This window comes from Pan paniscus, chromosome 4, assembly GCF_029289425.2.
Source record: "Pan paniscus chromosome 4, NHGRI_mPanPan1-v2.0_pri, whole genome shotgun sequence".
NCBI lineage: Eukaryota > Metazoa > Chordata > Mammalia > Primates > Hominidae > Pan > Pan paniscus.
In genome coordinates, this window is record NC_073253.2 from 40,544,933 (window position 1) to 40,557,587 (window position 12,655).

Here is a 12,655-nt window from a genome sequence, read left to right on the forward strand (position 1 = left end):
GAAGTGTGGAGGTGTGGCTGCCCGAGGCGGTAGAGCGGAGAAAGCCTATTTTCTTTTCGTTTAGATACATTGCCTTTTGCCTAGGCTGGCGTCGAGACTTGAGGCCGTTGCAGACTTTGGCGCGGCTCGCGCCTCCTGCTTCAACAGCCCAGCGGTGAGAGCTGGCCTGCGGCACGCGGCCTAATGCCAGGTGAGTACTGCTCCGAGCTGTGAGACATCGCGCGCCTGTGACCCTGTCACAGCGCTGGGTACCGCTGACCTTTCAGGCTGCGACGGACACAGCCAGCCACGGAGGAGGACAACAGGGCCTCCGGACTCCCCTCGGTGTTCGCTCAGTATGGAAGTTTTTCTCTATCATTCGGCGAAGTCGACTCATCTTTGTTCCGGTCACTCTGTGTAATGTGTGCATGATTGTGAAGGATACTGAGGAATGAAAACTTAGTGTACAGAAAAATGGAACTACTGGGCCTTTGCAGCTGTTAGAAAAGAAGAAGATAACATTCTGGTTTTTTGGAGGTACAGGACTGATTCCAGAAATTTCTGAGGCATTTTGGTGCACCGAATCAAATGCTGAGTGGACTTGTATTTAGTGGCCCCCTAGTGTCAAGAAGTAATTAACTACCAGAAAGTACGTCTACTTAAATACACTGCCAGGTTTACCCTTTTACTGCACAGTTGCAGAAGTTCCCTTAATTACTTCACAGCTTGCAGCGTGATTCAGTTGATGAACAAAAAGAACTGTACCAAAAGAATACTTTCATTAATTCTTAGTGCTTGTATTTGAGGCAGTATTTTGTTTTTGTTTTTGTTTTTATGGGTATTTTGAGACGGCATCTCGCCCAGTCGCCCAGGCTGGAGTGCAGGGGCGCGAGCTCGGCTCACCGCAGCCTCGACCTCCCGGGATCAAGCGATCCTCCGACCTCAGCCTCAAAAGTAGCGAGCTACAGGCTCGCGCCACGAAGCCTGGCTGATTTTTGTAGTTTTTGTAGAGATGAGGTTTCACCGTGTTGCCCAGGCTGGTCTCGAACTCCCGGGTACGAGCGATCCACCCGCCTCGGCCTCCCAAAGTGTGGCTTGAGCCACAGCGCCCGGCTTTGAGGCAGTTTTTGTTTTGTTTTGAGACGGAGTTTCAATCTTGTCGCACAGGCTGGAGTGCAAATGCGCCATCTCGTCTCACTGCAACCTCTGCCTCCCGGGTTCAAGCGATTCCCCTGGTTCAGCCTCCCAAGTAGCTGGAATTATAGGCGCTCGCCACCACACCCAGCTAATATTTTTGTATTTTTAGTAGAGACGGGGTTTCACCATGTTGGTCGGGCTGGTTTCGAACTCCTGACTTCAGGTGATCCACCTGCCTCGGCCTCCCAAAGTGCTGGAATTACAGGCGTGAGCCACCGAGCCCGGCCTTTGAAGCAGTTTTTTAAGGCTCCATTTTCTAAGGTGATCTCATCATTCTCTTTAAAACCAGAAATAGTAACTAGCATTTGTATATTTTAGGTACAGTACGTTATATAATCTCTTTGCCTTTAATGTGCCCCTCCCCGCCGTCCCTCAATCCCCTGAATTTCCTCCCTCATCTACTTCAGGTCTTTGCTTAAATGTCACTGTTTGAATGCCTTCCTTGATCTCTTTACTTACAGTTCTAACTGTCCCAATTCCTCTTTCCTGCTTCATTCTTCTCTACAGCACCCTATCATCATGGGAGAGACTATGTATTGTATTCGTTACTTTTGTTTGTTGTCTGTATCCCCTGACTACGGTAGAGGCAGTATGAGGGCAGAGATTGTTGTCTTTTTTTCACTGCATTAACGCTGATACCTAGAAAGCAGTGGGTAGGCAGACACACAGTAAATTCTTGTTGAATAAATGGGAACGAATAGGCTTGGGCGGGGGAGGGCTGGGTTGTGCAAATTATCTTTTTATTGACAACCACTGAGTTAAAGAAGAGGAAAATGTCTATTAAATGTCTATTACAGTCACAACTGTGGAGAGACTATGAGGCCCTGAACTTTGGCATTACCAATGAAAAGGGAATGGATTCAAGGCCAGGCATGGTGGCTCACGCCTGTAATCCCAGCACTTTGGGAGGCCGAGGTGGGTAGATCACTTGAGGTCAGGAGTTCACGACCAGTCTGGCTAACATGGCGAAACCCCGTCTCTACTAAAAATACAAAAAGTAGCCAGGTGTGGTGGCACATGCCTGTAGTTCCAGCTACTCGGGAGGCTGAGGCAGGAGAATCGCTTGAACCCAGGAGGCAGAGGTTGCAGGGAGCTGAGATCAAGCCACCGCACTCCAGGCTTGGTGACAGGGCAAGACCCTGTCTCAAAAAAAAAAAAAAAAAAACAACAACAAAGGGAACAGATTCAAATATATTTAGGAAATCAAATGTAAGTATTAGATGACTTTCTAAATAAGAGTAGTGAATGTTTCTTAGCTAAGATCCAGAAAAGAACAGACTTAGGAGTAGTAATGAGGTTTCACATATCTTAATAACATATGGATCACAATGGTTTAACACAGGGGTGTCTAATCTTTTGGTTTCCCTGGGCCACACTGGAAGAATTGTCTTTGGCCACACATAAAATACACTAATGATAACTAACAATAGCTGATGAGCTAAAAAAAAGTAAAAAAAAAACTCATAATATTTTAAGAAAGTTTACGAATTTATGTTGGGCTGCATATAAAGCTATCGTGGGCCGCATGTGGCCTGCAGGCCACGGGTTGGACAAGCTTGGTTTAACATGGTCTGTCTGTCTCCCCAGCATCCCCAGTCTCAGCTGCGTCCTTATATTTCTAATAGCTTTGATATTGTACTTGAAACATAGTGAATATTTAGCAAATGTTTTTAAACTAAAGATGCTTAGTTTCTATAATCAGAGAGGAAGAGGACTTGCTTTTATATATTTTTTACATGATTTAGTTTTTACATGGTATGGTAGGAAAATCAGAGTATACAAATGAATCAATAAATTTTACTGCCAATTAGAAATTACCAAGTTAATATGTGGATGCTTAGCTTTTTATGCTTAATTCTATACATTTACATAACAATGCATTTTGGTTGATACAATGTTTTGTAATTTCAATAAGTTGATTTCTACTGTATCGCCATATCTTTCTTTAAACATTACATTGACAAATAAGGGACATTTTAAACCTAAAAACCATATTTCTCATATTTAATCAGAATTTTCATTTTCTGAATGATGCATTGAATTTTTGGTAGCTAAAAATATTGTTCCGACTTTTTAAAAGTAATACATTTTACCATGCATATTACATATGTCTAACTTACATATGCCTTGCTGACATGTAATACATAAGTTTAGTTTTTTGATTTTGTATATTTATTTTTTCAGACAATAACAGTTTGGAGGATCAAGATGTGGACCAACTTGAGGATATTTGCAATGAGTCATCAGACAATACCCAGTGTGTATATTAATGTAAGCATTTCTTATAAAATTAAATGTCCTTTAACAACCTCAGCTCCTTTACTGCCTAAAATGCCCAGTATATCTCATCAGCTGTTGATTCCAAACTTAGTTGAGTCATAACCTTTGGAAATCTTCAAGCTAAACTAATTTGAAAGTAATTACCTTAATTTATTAAGAAATATAAGAGGAAATTACCTTAATTTAAAAGTAAAAGAACAGCTGTAGCTAAATACTGGTCTCATGGAGTACTAAAATGCCAGTTGTTTTTGAAGGAGGGGTAGGGTTTTATATCTAAGAATGTCATCACTTAATGCACATCTTTAAACTACTAACAAATAATGTGCTTTGTAATATTAAGTATCCATGGATTGAGACTCTTATGAAATAAAGTTTCTCTTAATATCAAAGTACAACATAATTATACAATGGTTGATACAACTACTTTTGGCTGTCTTCTGCAGAGCTGTTGGAAGCCAGCTTCTTCGGCAGTCTGATATTTGTCTCAGGAACATTGTTTTAGTCTTTAGCTCTGGTCTGACTCCTGAATCCTCTTCAAAACACTATAAATTATTTTCTAAACTATCACATCTTCAGTATACTTAAAGATATTAAACCTCAAACATAATAATACCCTTTTTATCTATAGCTAAGTGAGAGATTACTTTAAAGCTTGTTTGGGTTGTTTCTTTTTATCTTCAGTGACTTAACAGGGAGTACAATAGTTTCCCCTTATTCATGGTTTTGCTGTTAGCTGTTTCAGTTGCTCAGAGTCAACTGTGGTCTGAAAATTAAATGGGAAATTCCAGAAATAATTCATAAGTTTTAAATTGTGTGCCATTCTGAGTACTGTGATGAAATCTCATGCCATCCCACTTAATCCCACCTGGGAGGTGAGTCATCCCTTTGCCCAGCATATCCACATTGTATACACTCCCCACCCATGAGTCAGTAGCCATCTGGGTTATCAGATTCACTGTTGTGATACTGCAGTGCTTGTGTTCAAGTAACCTTTATTTTACTTAATCATGGTCCCAGAGCGCAAGAGTAGTGATGCTGGCAATTTGGATGTGCCAAAGAGAAGCCATAAAGTGCTCCCTTTAAGTGAAAAGGTGAAAATTCTTGGCTTAATAAGGAAAAAAACAAATCATATGCTGAGGTTGCTAAGATCTGTGGTAGGAATGAATCTTCTATCCATGAAATTGTGAAGAAAGAAAAAGACATTTTTGCTAGTTTTACTGTTGCACTTCAAACTGCAAAAATTATGGTCACATAACATGATAAGAGCTTAGTTAAGATGGAAAAGGTATTCAATTTGTGGGCAGAAGACATGAACAGAACCATGTTCTGATTGATAGTAATTAGGTTCTGTACTATCTGAGGTTTCAGGCATCCACTGGGGGTCTTGGAATATAACCCCTGTGGATAGGGTATGACTGCTGTATGGGAGAACCTGTAACCCTTAAGAAGCCTTACCATTCGTCTACAGTTTTTTTGTTGTTGTTGCTAAGAAGCCTTACCATTCATCTACAATTTTTTTTTGCTACTTTAAAAATCACCTGAGCAGCATTTTGAAGAAGATATATTTCTGTATTCCATTTGTGATCTCATTAAGTGGCCCAAGGAGTTACCCAGTTTTTCTTCAGTGCTTTTATTGCTGACACTTTCAGACTATGCACGCTGTGATAGACACTGGGTCTTATCCTAGTCATTATGCAGTGGAATTATTTTCTGAGGATAGTAGCATATTATTGCCAGAAACTTGGTAACTATATTATTTCTAATAATATAGATCGCACAGATATGCAGTTCATGAAACAAAAAGCAGATTGTGGTGGCCCTAAATCATTACATGCACTAACAATTCCAACTACATTGGCAGCTATTAAATGTATATGTAGTGGTCTGGGCATAAACTGAGGTGGAGAATATTCAGCCTTTACATGAGAACATGAGAAGTTTAGGTAAGCAGCTAAGGTAGAGGAGGTAGGCTTGGCCTTAAGCAGACCTGCTCTCACTCAGTGATTCTCAGTTGAATGCTACATTGGAGACACCCTGGGAATTTTTTTTAAATGCCACTGCCCAGTTCCTCCAGTTCTCATTTTCTCTCCCCACCCCCGTGTCTTCAAGAAGCTTTCCAGATGACTCTAATGTGTAACTGTAATAAATCCTGAAAACAACTAATGGTTTTAGAGTTCATTGCCCCCTACAGACCTTTCAGCAGATGTAGAGGAAAACCAAGGTGTATTCTGGGTGAGATACCTTATTTAACCTTTCTGACTCAGCTTCTGACTTTCGGAACTTTAGGGTTGTGGTTCTCAATCTGTAGCTATTAGAATCACCTGGAGAGCTAGTTTAAACAGATTGTTTGGCTCCATCCCCAAGAGTTTCTGATTCTCTTGTCTGGATCGGAGCCTAAGCATGTTTTTCAAACAAGCCCTCAGCCCATGCTAATGCTGCAGGTTGAGGAAAACCATTGTTTTAAGGTCAGCTCAAAATAGCAAATCAGTATTAATTTTATCCTTATTCTTTCCCCTAGGATATATTTGGATTGTCACTTTTTAAAAGAATTGGAGTTAATAAATTAGGACTACTTTAAAGCTATACAAAATATTTTATCTTCTGACAAAGCGTAATTACAATATTAACACTGTAATAAGTGATGCTAAAATAAAATTAATGTCAAGTTTCTTTTTCTCTTTACTAGAATATATGCTGCTATAAAATAAGAGCAAGTTTAAAAAGATTAAAGCCACATGTGCCGCTTGGAAGAAATTGCAGTTCTCTACCAGGTACAAATGTTAGAGTCTTCTAATTTTATCTAAGCTGTTTGCTTTATCTCTTTTCTCTCTCTTGTTTGCAAGAATCTCCCTTATTAGGGCTCTGTAACCATTTTTTACTTCTTGGCTATTTCCTTGAGATTATTAGGGGCGGGAGTGTTCAGATAGGTGCCAGAAGGAAATATTAGTAGAGTTGTGCTCCTTATCTGAGGAACACGCTGATGAACTGAGCAAAGGAAAGGTTGTTGGCTTTAGTAGCTAGTTTGCAAGTTTAACATGTGAGTGTAATTGTAGAGTGCTCTTGTGAATTTCTTTTTCTAGTTTATTTCTGTTTTTTATGCAAGTGTTTTCTGTCAAGAGAGATTTACTAGAATAATTTATTTTGGGGATTGTTATAAGTAGTTTGGCTAAGTATTTGGGATTGTTTAGGTTAGATACATGGCATCAGAAGCTGGAAGGTGGAGGAGTTGACTTACTTTTGAATGTCCTTTCTGTGTTTGAAACAAGCAAGTGTATGGTAGACTCTATGAAACTAGTTTAATTCTGTTGCTGTTCTCATTACTGTGTTTGTCATGTGAGAATAATAGAATAAAAATACTGATTGGCTGTTGACTTACAAGGGCAGATTAATTTAATGGGCTACGTTATTGGTGTGTATCTAGGTCTCTGAATTTGGCTAATATGAATTTAACTGTAGTAGTATAGATTATCTTTTGATCTTCAAACCACCATGAAGTTTCAAAAATAATATAAAATTCTCTTTTTGTATTATAGAAACATGGGAGAAATGGTTTAAATAACAGGAAGGTTTTAATTAAATTTACAAATGTAACTGCCTTGTTTCTTTAGAAATTACTTCTTAATATTGGTAAACTATACATTAAGCATAGAATAAGCCATATGGACTTTTTTATTTAAGAAATACTGCTTGGCCTTTCAAAAGTATTAAATTGTTATAGCTTCTATTCAGTGAAACCTCCCAGGCTGTCTTTAAAGGTATTGTGTCCTGGGATTGCTGAGGAAGGCAAGTTCCAAATTGTATAATAATTCATTATCAACTGACATGAGGATCACTCTTAGCTCTTCAAACCCTGGAAAAGGCAGGTTTATAGGACTGTGCATTTAAAATTTTTTCTTTGATTCAGGATCATTGCCTTAAGATTATTATTATGAGCATTTATTCTAATTCTACAATTTTGTAAATGGAAGTGAAGTAGGTGGCAGAGATTGGGGTGAATCTGTATTTTTCTGAGGATATGATCTAGAACTTGATGTTTAAAACTTTTACCTTGTTTTATTGTCATCCATAGCTTTCCTTATACATTGCAAGGAAATAAATTTTAGTTCATTTTAGATTTATTTAGCTTGAATTTTACTTTATTTGGAATTACAGTATTTGCTTAAGGTTATTTTAAAGTCTTTCATTTATAAATTAAAGGAAAATTTCATAAATGTAACAGTTCAATTTTAACTTTCTTTTCATTAGGCTTAATAGGAAATGATATCAAATCCCTTCATTCCATCATCAATCCTCCCATAGCTAAGTAAGTACTATCATTATATCATGCTTTTCCATAGACTGTCACGAAAATTTACAGGTTTTTTCTGATGGACAAGAGTGAATGCTGTAATTTCTATGACTTTCTGCCCTAGCCAATTTTAAGTAGATGTTGATAATGTATCTTAGCTATTTTTTCTCAATTTAATGCTAAAAATTTTTAATGTAACAACAGCACACTTTTCATAGAATGAATATAAGATAGTCTCAAAATTGTAGGTTGTAGTTAGCCCTTTTGTTACTTAGCTATCTTATCAGAGTAATGTGGATATAGTCTAAATGTTTTCCATTTTTCTAGTTTTTACACAGTTTTATAAATTATAGAAATACCAGCTTTGAAATTTGGATAGCATATATACTTTGGTTTTACAATTTTAGTAAAGTTTACCTTATTTTTTCCTTTTAAACAGAATCCGTAATATTGGAATTATGGCTCATATTGATGCAGGCAAAACTACCACCACAGAAAGAATATTGTACTATTCCGGATATACAAGATCACTGGGAGGTTAGAATGGATTTCTCCTCTTCCCACCCCCCCATTAGCAAAAGCATCATTGGAAAATATTTAGGTTAACAAGTCAACCTACACACCTTGAATATGGCATAGAGCTACTGATGTCTAATCCACAATTTAAAGATAAGATAGTTGCAATACCCACCAAAGGGTCTTCTTAGATTCAACTAAATATTCAGACTTATAAGACTATCATAGGCCCCACTGGACACTCGTCTACTCAGAATGCTACAGGACAGGAACCACAGCTTACCAACAGACCAGCATTAGGTGTTTCTTTCTAGTAGAGTCCTTATAGCAGTCCCCGTAGCTATCTGGGAGCTATCTTCTTTGGCTGCTCCAGAGTAATGGATTAGATGCAAGGTGACAAGATTCATAGGAGCCACCCTAGCTTAGAAGATTCATGCCCCATAGGAATGAATGTCTCTTGTTATAACTTCATAGGCATAGCTTCCAGGTGTCACCTAAGGTATATGCCATACACAGGGAAGCCCAGAGTTCGGTATCTCCATAAGGTACTTATATATATAATTCATTTATAGTTCTTCGCAATTCAGATTTAGTTTACCAATCAGAAGTTATTTTTTCCATAAGTTATATTGCCTAGGAATGTAGTTGACATACCTCTGTTATCTGGTTTCTAGAAGAAAAGAACCAAAAAAAGTAACCAGAAGTTAAATTCTCACATCAAAGAGGATTTTGTTAATCCTTAACCAAGTTATCTTTCGTCTTTTAAATTGTAGTTAAAAAAACATAAAATTTACCATCTTAACTATTTCTAAGTGTTAACTATTTCGGTAGTGTTAAGTATATTCACATTATTGTGCAACCAATCTTCAAAACATTTTCATCTTTCAAAATTGAAATTCTATACCCATTAAACAACTCCCATTTTCCCCTCTCCCCGGTCCCTTGCAACCATCCTTCTACTTTTTCTTCATGACTTTGACTACTCTAGGTACCTCATATAAATGGAATCGTAAGTATTTGTCTTTCTATGACTGGTTTATTTCACATAGCACAGTGTCCTCAAGGTTCATCCATGTTGTAGCATGTGTCAAGATTCCTTTTTAATTTTTTAATTTTTTTTTTTTTTTTTTTTTTTTTAGAGACATAGGCTCTTGCTCTGTTGCCCAGGCTGGAGTGCAGTGGCCCAGTCACAGCTCACTGCAGCCTTGAACTCTTGGGCACAAGAGATCCTCCTGCCTCAGCTTCCTGAGTAGCTGGGACTACAGGCAGGTGCCACCACACTTGGCTAACTTTTGTATTTTTGGTAGAGACAGGGCCTCAGTGTGTTGCTCAGGCTGGTCTCAAACTGGGCTCAAGTGAAGATTCCTTTTATAAGGCTGAATAATATTCCATGTGTTTTTATTTATTTATTTCAAACTAATGCAGTTTATTATAACAAGGAAATCAAGCTTTACAGTAATTATAGTCACTAAGCTGAAAAATCACCTACAAAAGTCATGGCAATAACTTATTTACAGTTAAAAAAGAGAATATCAAGACCTTGCTCTCATAGTAAGGTAAACTAGACATGTACACAATCTTATGATGCCAAGAAACTGAATATATAAAAATAGAACCCACATAGAATGTTCTCTCTCTCTTTTATATACACACACATTTTCTCTGTGATTGCCCTTAATTTTATGTCTTTATCATAACTGGTTTATTATATTTATAATTAAAGATAATCTTAGACTTTATATTCTAAAAAGCAACTAGGTTAACAGTTTTCTCCCCTAAGGCTTATTTTATTTTATTTTTTATTTCAACAGGCTTTTGGAGAACAGGTGGTTGGTTACATAAGTTCTTTAGGGGTGGTTTCTGAGATTTTGGTGCACCCATTACCCAAGTAGTGTACACTGTACCCAATGTGTAGTCTTTTATCCCTCACTCCCCTCCTGCCCTTTCTCCTGAGTCCCCAAAGTTCATTGTATCACTCTAATGCCTTTGCATCCTCATAGCTTAGATCCCACTTATGAGTGAGAACAAATGATGTCAGTTTTCCATTCCTGAGTTACTACACTTAGAATCCTGGCCTCCAATTCCATCCGAGAATAGTGGTCTCCAGTTCCATCCAGGTTGCTGCGAATGCCATTATTTCGTTCTTTTTTATGACTGAGTAGTATTCCATGGTGTGTATATGTGTGTGTGTGTGTATATATATATATATATATATATACACACACACACTTTACACTGTTAGTGGGAATGTAAGCTAGTACAACCACTGTGCAAAACAGTGTGGAGATTCCTTTAAAAACTAAAAGTAGAACTACCATTTGATCCAGCAATCCCACTATTTGGTATCTACCCAGAGGAAAAGAAATAATTATACGAAAAAGATACTTGACCACGCATGTTTATAACATCACAATTCGCAAAAATATGGAACCGACCCAAATGCCAATCAATGAGTGGATAAAGAAAATGTGGTGTATATGTCCACTCCACATCCACTCCAACATCTGTTATTTTTTGATTGTGGCCATTCTTGCAGGAGTAAGGTGGTATTGCATTGTGCTTTTGATGTGCATTTTCAAAGAAAATGTGGTGTGCATGTATGTGTATGTGTATATGTATATACACATATATGTATAATGTTGGCTGTGGGTTTGTCATAGTTAGCTTTCATTACTTTAAGGTATGTCCCTTCTATGCCAATTTTGAGGAGGGTTTTAATCATAGAGGGATGCTGAATTTTGTCAAATGCTTTTTCTGAGTCTATTGAGATGATCATGTGATTTTTGTTTTTAATTGTGTTTATGTGATATATCACATTTATTGACTTGCAGATGTTAAACTATCCCTGCATTCCTGGTATGAAACCTACTTGATCATGGTGGATTATCTTTTTGGTATGCTGTTGGATTCAGTTAGCTAGTATTTTGTTGAGGATTTTTGCTTCTGTGTTCATTAGGGATATTGGTCTGTAGTTTTCCTTTTTTTGTTGTGTCTTTTCCTGCTTTTGGTATTATGGTGATACTGGCTTCATAGAATGATTTAGGGAGGATTCCCTCTATCTGTAGAATAGCATCAATAGAATTGGTGCCAATTCTTTGAATGTCTGATAGAATTCAGCTGCGAATCCATCTGGTCCTAGATGTTTTTTGTTGGCAACTTGTTAATTACCATTTCCTTCTCACTGTTATTTGTCTGTTCAGTTTCTGTTTCTTCCTGGTTTAATCTAGGAGGATTGCATATTTCCAGGAATTTATCCATCTCCTCTAGGTTTTCTAGTTTATGCACGTAAAGGTGTTCATAGTAGCTTTGAGTGATCTTTTGTATTTCTGTGGTATCAGTTATAGTATCTCCTGTTTTGTTTCTAATTGAGCTTATTTGGATATTTTCTGTTCTTGGTTAATCTTACTAATGGTCTATCAATTTTATTTATCTTTTCAAAGAACCAGCTTTTCGTTTCACTTTTTAAATTTCCATCTTGATTTCATTGTTGACCCAATGATCATTCAGGAGCAGGTTATTTAATTTCCATGTATTTGCATGGTTTTGAGGGTTCCTTTTGGAGTTGATTTCCAGTTTTATTCCACTATGATATGAGAGAGTACTTGATATAATTTTGATTTTCTTAACTTTATTAGACTTGTTTTGTAGCCTGTCTTGTGGTCTATCTGGGAGAATGTTCTACATGCTGATGTATAGAATATATATTCTTCAGTTTTTGGGAAGAATGTTCTGTAAATATTTATTAAGTCTTTTTGTTCTAGGATATAGTTTAAATCCATTGTCTCTTTTTTGAGATGGAGTCTGGCTGTGTCATCTAGCCTGGAGTGAAATGGTGCGATCTTGGCTCATTGCAACCTCCACCTCCCGGGTTCAAGCAATTCCCCTACCTCAGCCTCCCAAGTAGCTGGGATTATAGGTGCCCACCATCATGCCTGGCTAATTTTTGTATTTTTATGTTGGCCAGGCTGGTCTTGAACTCCTGACCTCAGGTAATCCGCCTACCTCAGCCTTCCAAAGTGCTGGGATGACATGCATGAGCCACTGCGCCTGGCCAGTCCATTGTTTCTTTGTTGACCTTTTGTCTTGATGACCTGTCTAGTGCTGTCAGTAGAGTATTAAAGTCCCCCATTATTATTGTGTTGCTATCTCATTTCTTAGGTCTAGTAGTAATTATTTTATAAATTTGGGAGCTGCAATGTTATGTGCATATATATTTAGGATTGCGATATTTTCCTGTTGGACTAGTCTTTTTATCATTGTATAATATCCCTCTTTGTCTTTTTAACTGCTGCTTCTTTAAAGATTGTTTTGTCTGATATAAGAACAGTTATTCCTGCTCACTTTTGGTGTCCATTAGCATGGAGTATCTTTTTCCCCCCTTTACCTTAAGTTTAT

The 12,655-nt window shown here is 37.5% G+C and overlaps 1 protein-coding gene across 1 annotated transcript in view; it reads left to right on the plus strand.

Annotated features, from left to right (window-relative positions):
• The first annotated feature begins 52 nt into the window (after window positions 1–52).
• Window positions 53–12,655, plus strand: part of GFM2 (GTP dependent ribosome recycling factor mitochondrial 2) — a 45,888-nt gene continuing 33,285 nt past the window's right edge. The window contains exons 1-5 of the mRNA XM_003810463.3: window positions 53–190; window positions 3,361–3,447; window positions 6,143–6,227; window positions 7,702–7,759; window positions 8,184–8,281. Coding sequence (XP_003810511.1) covers window positions 3,385–3,447; window positions 6,143–6,227; window positions 7,702–7,759; window positions 8,184–8,281 — 304 coding nt within the window. The 5' untranslated portion in view covers window positions 53–190; window positions 3,361–3,384. The remainder of the gene's footprint in view (window positions 191–3,360; window positions 3,448–6,142; window positions 6,228–7,701; window positions 7,760–8,183; window positions 8,282–12,655) is intronic.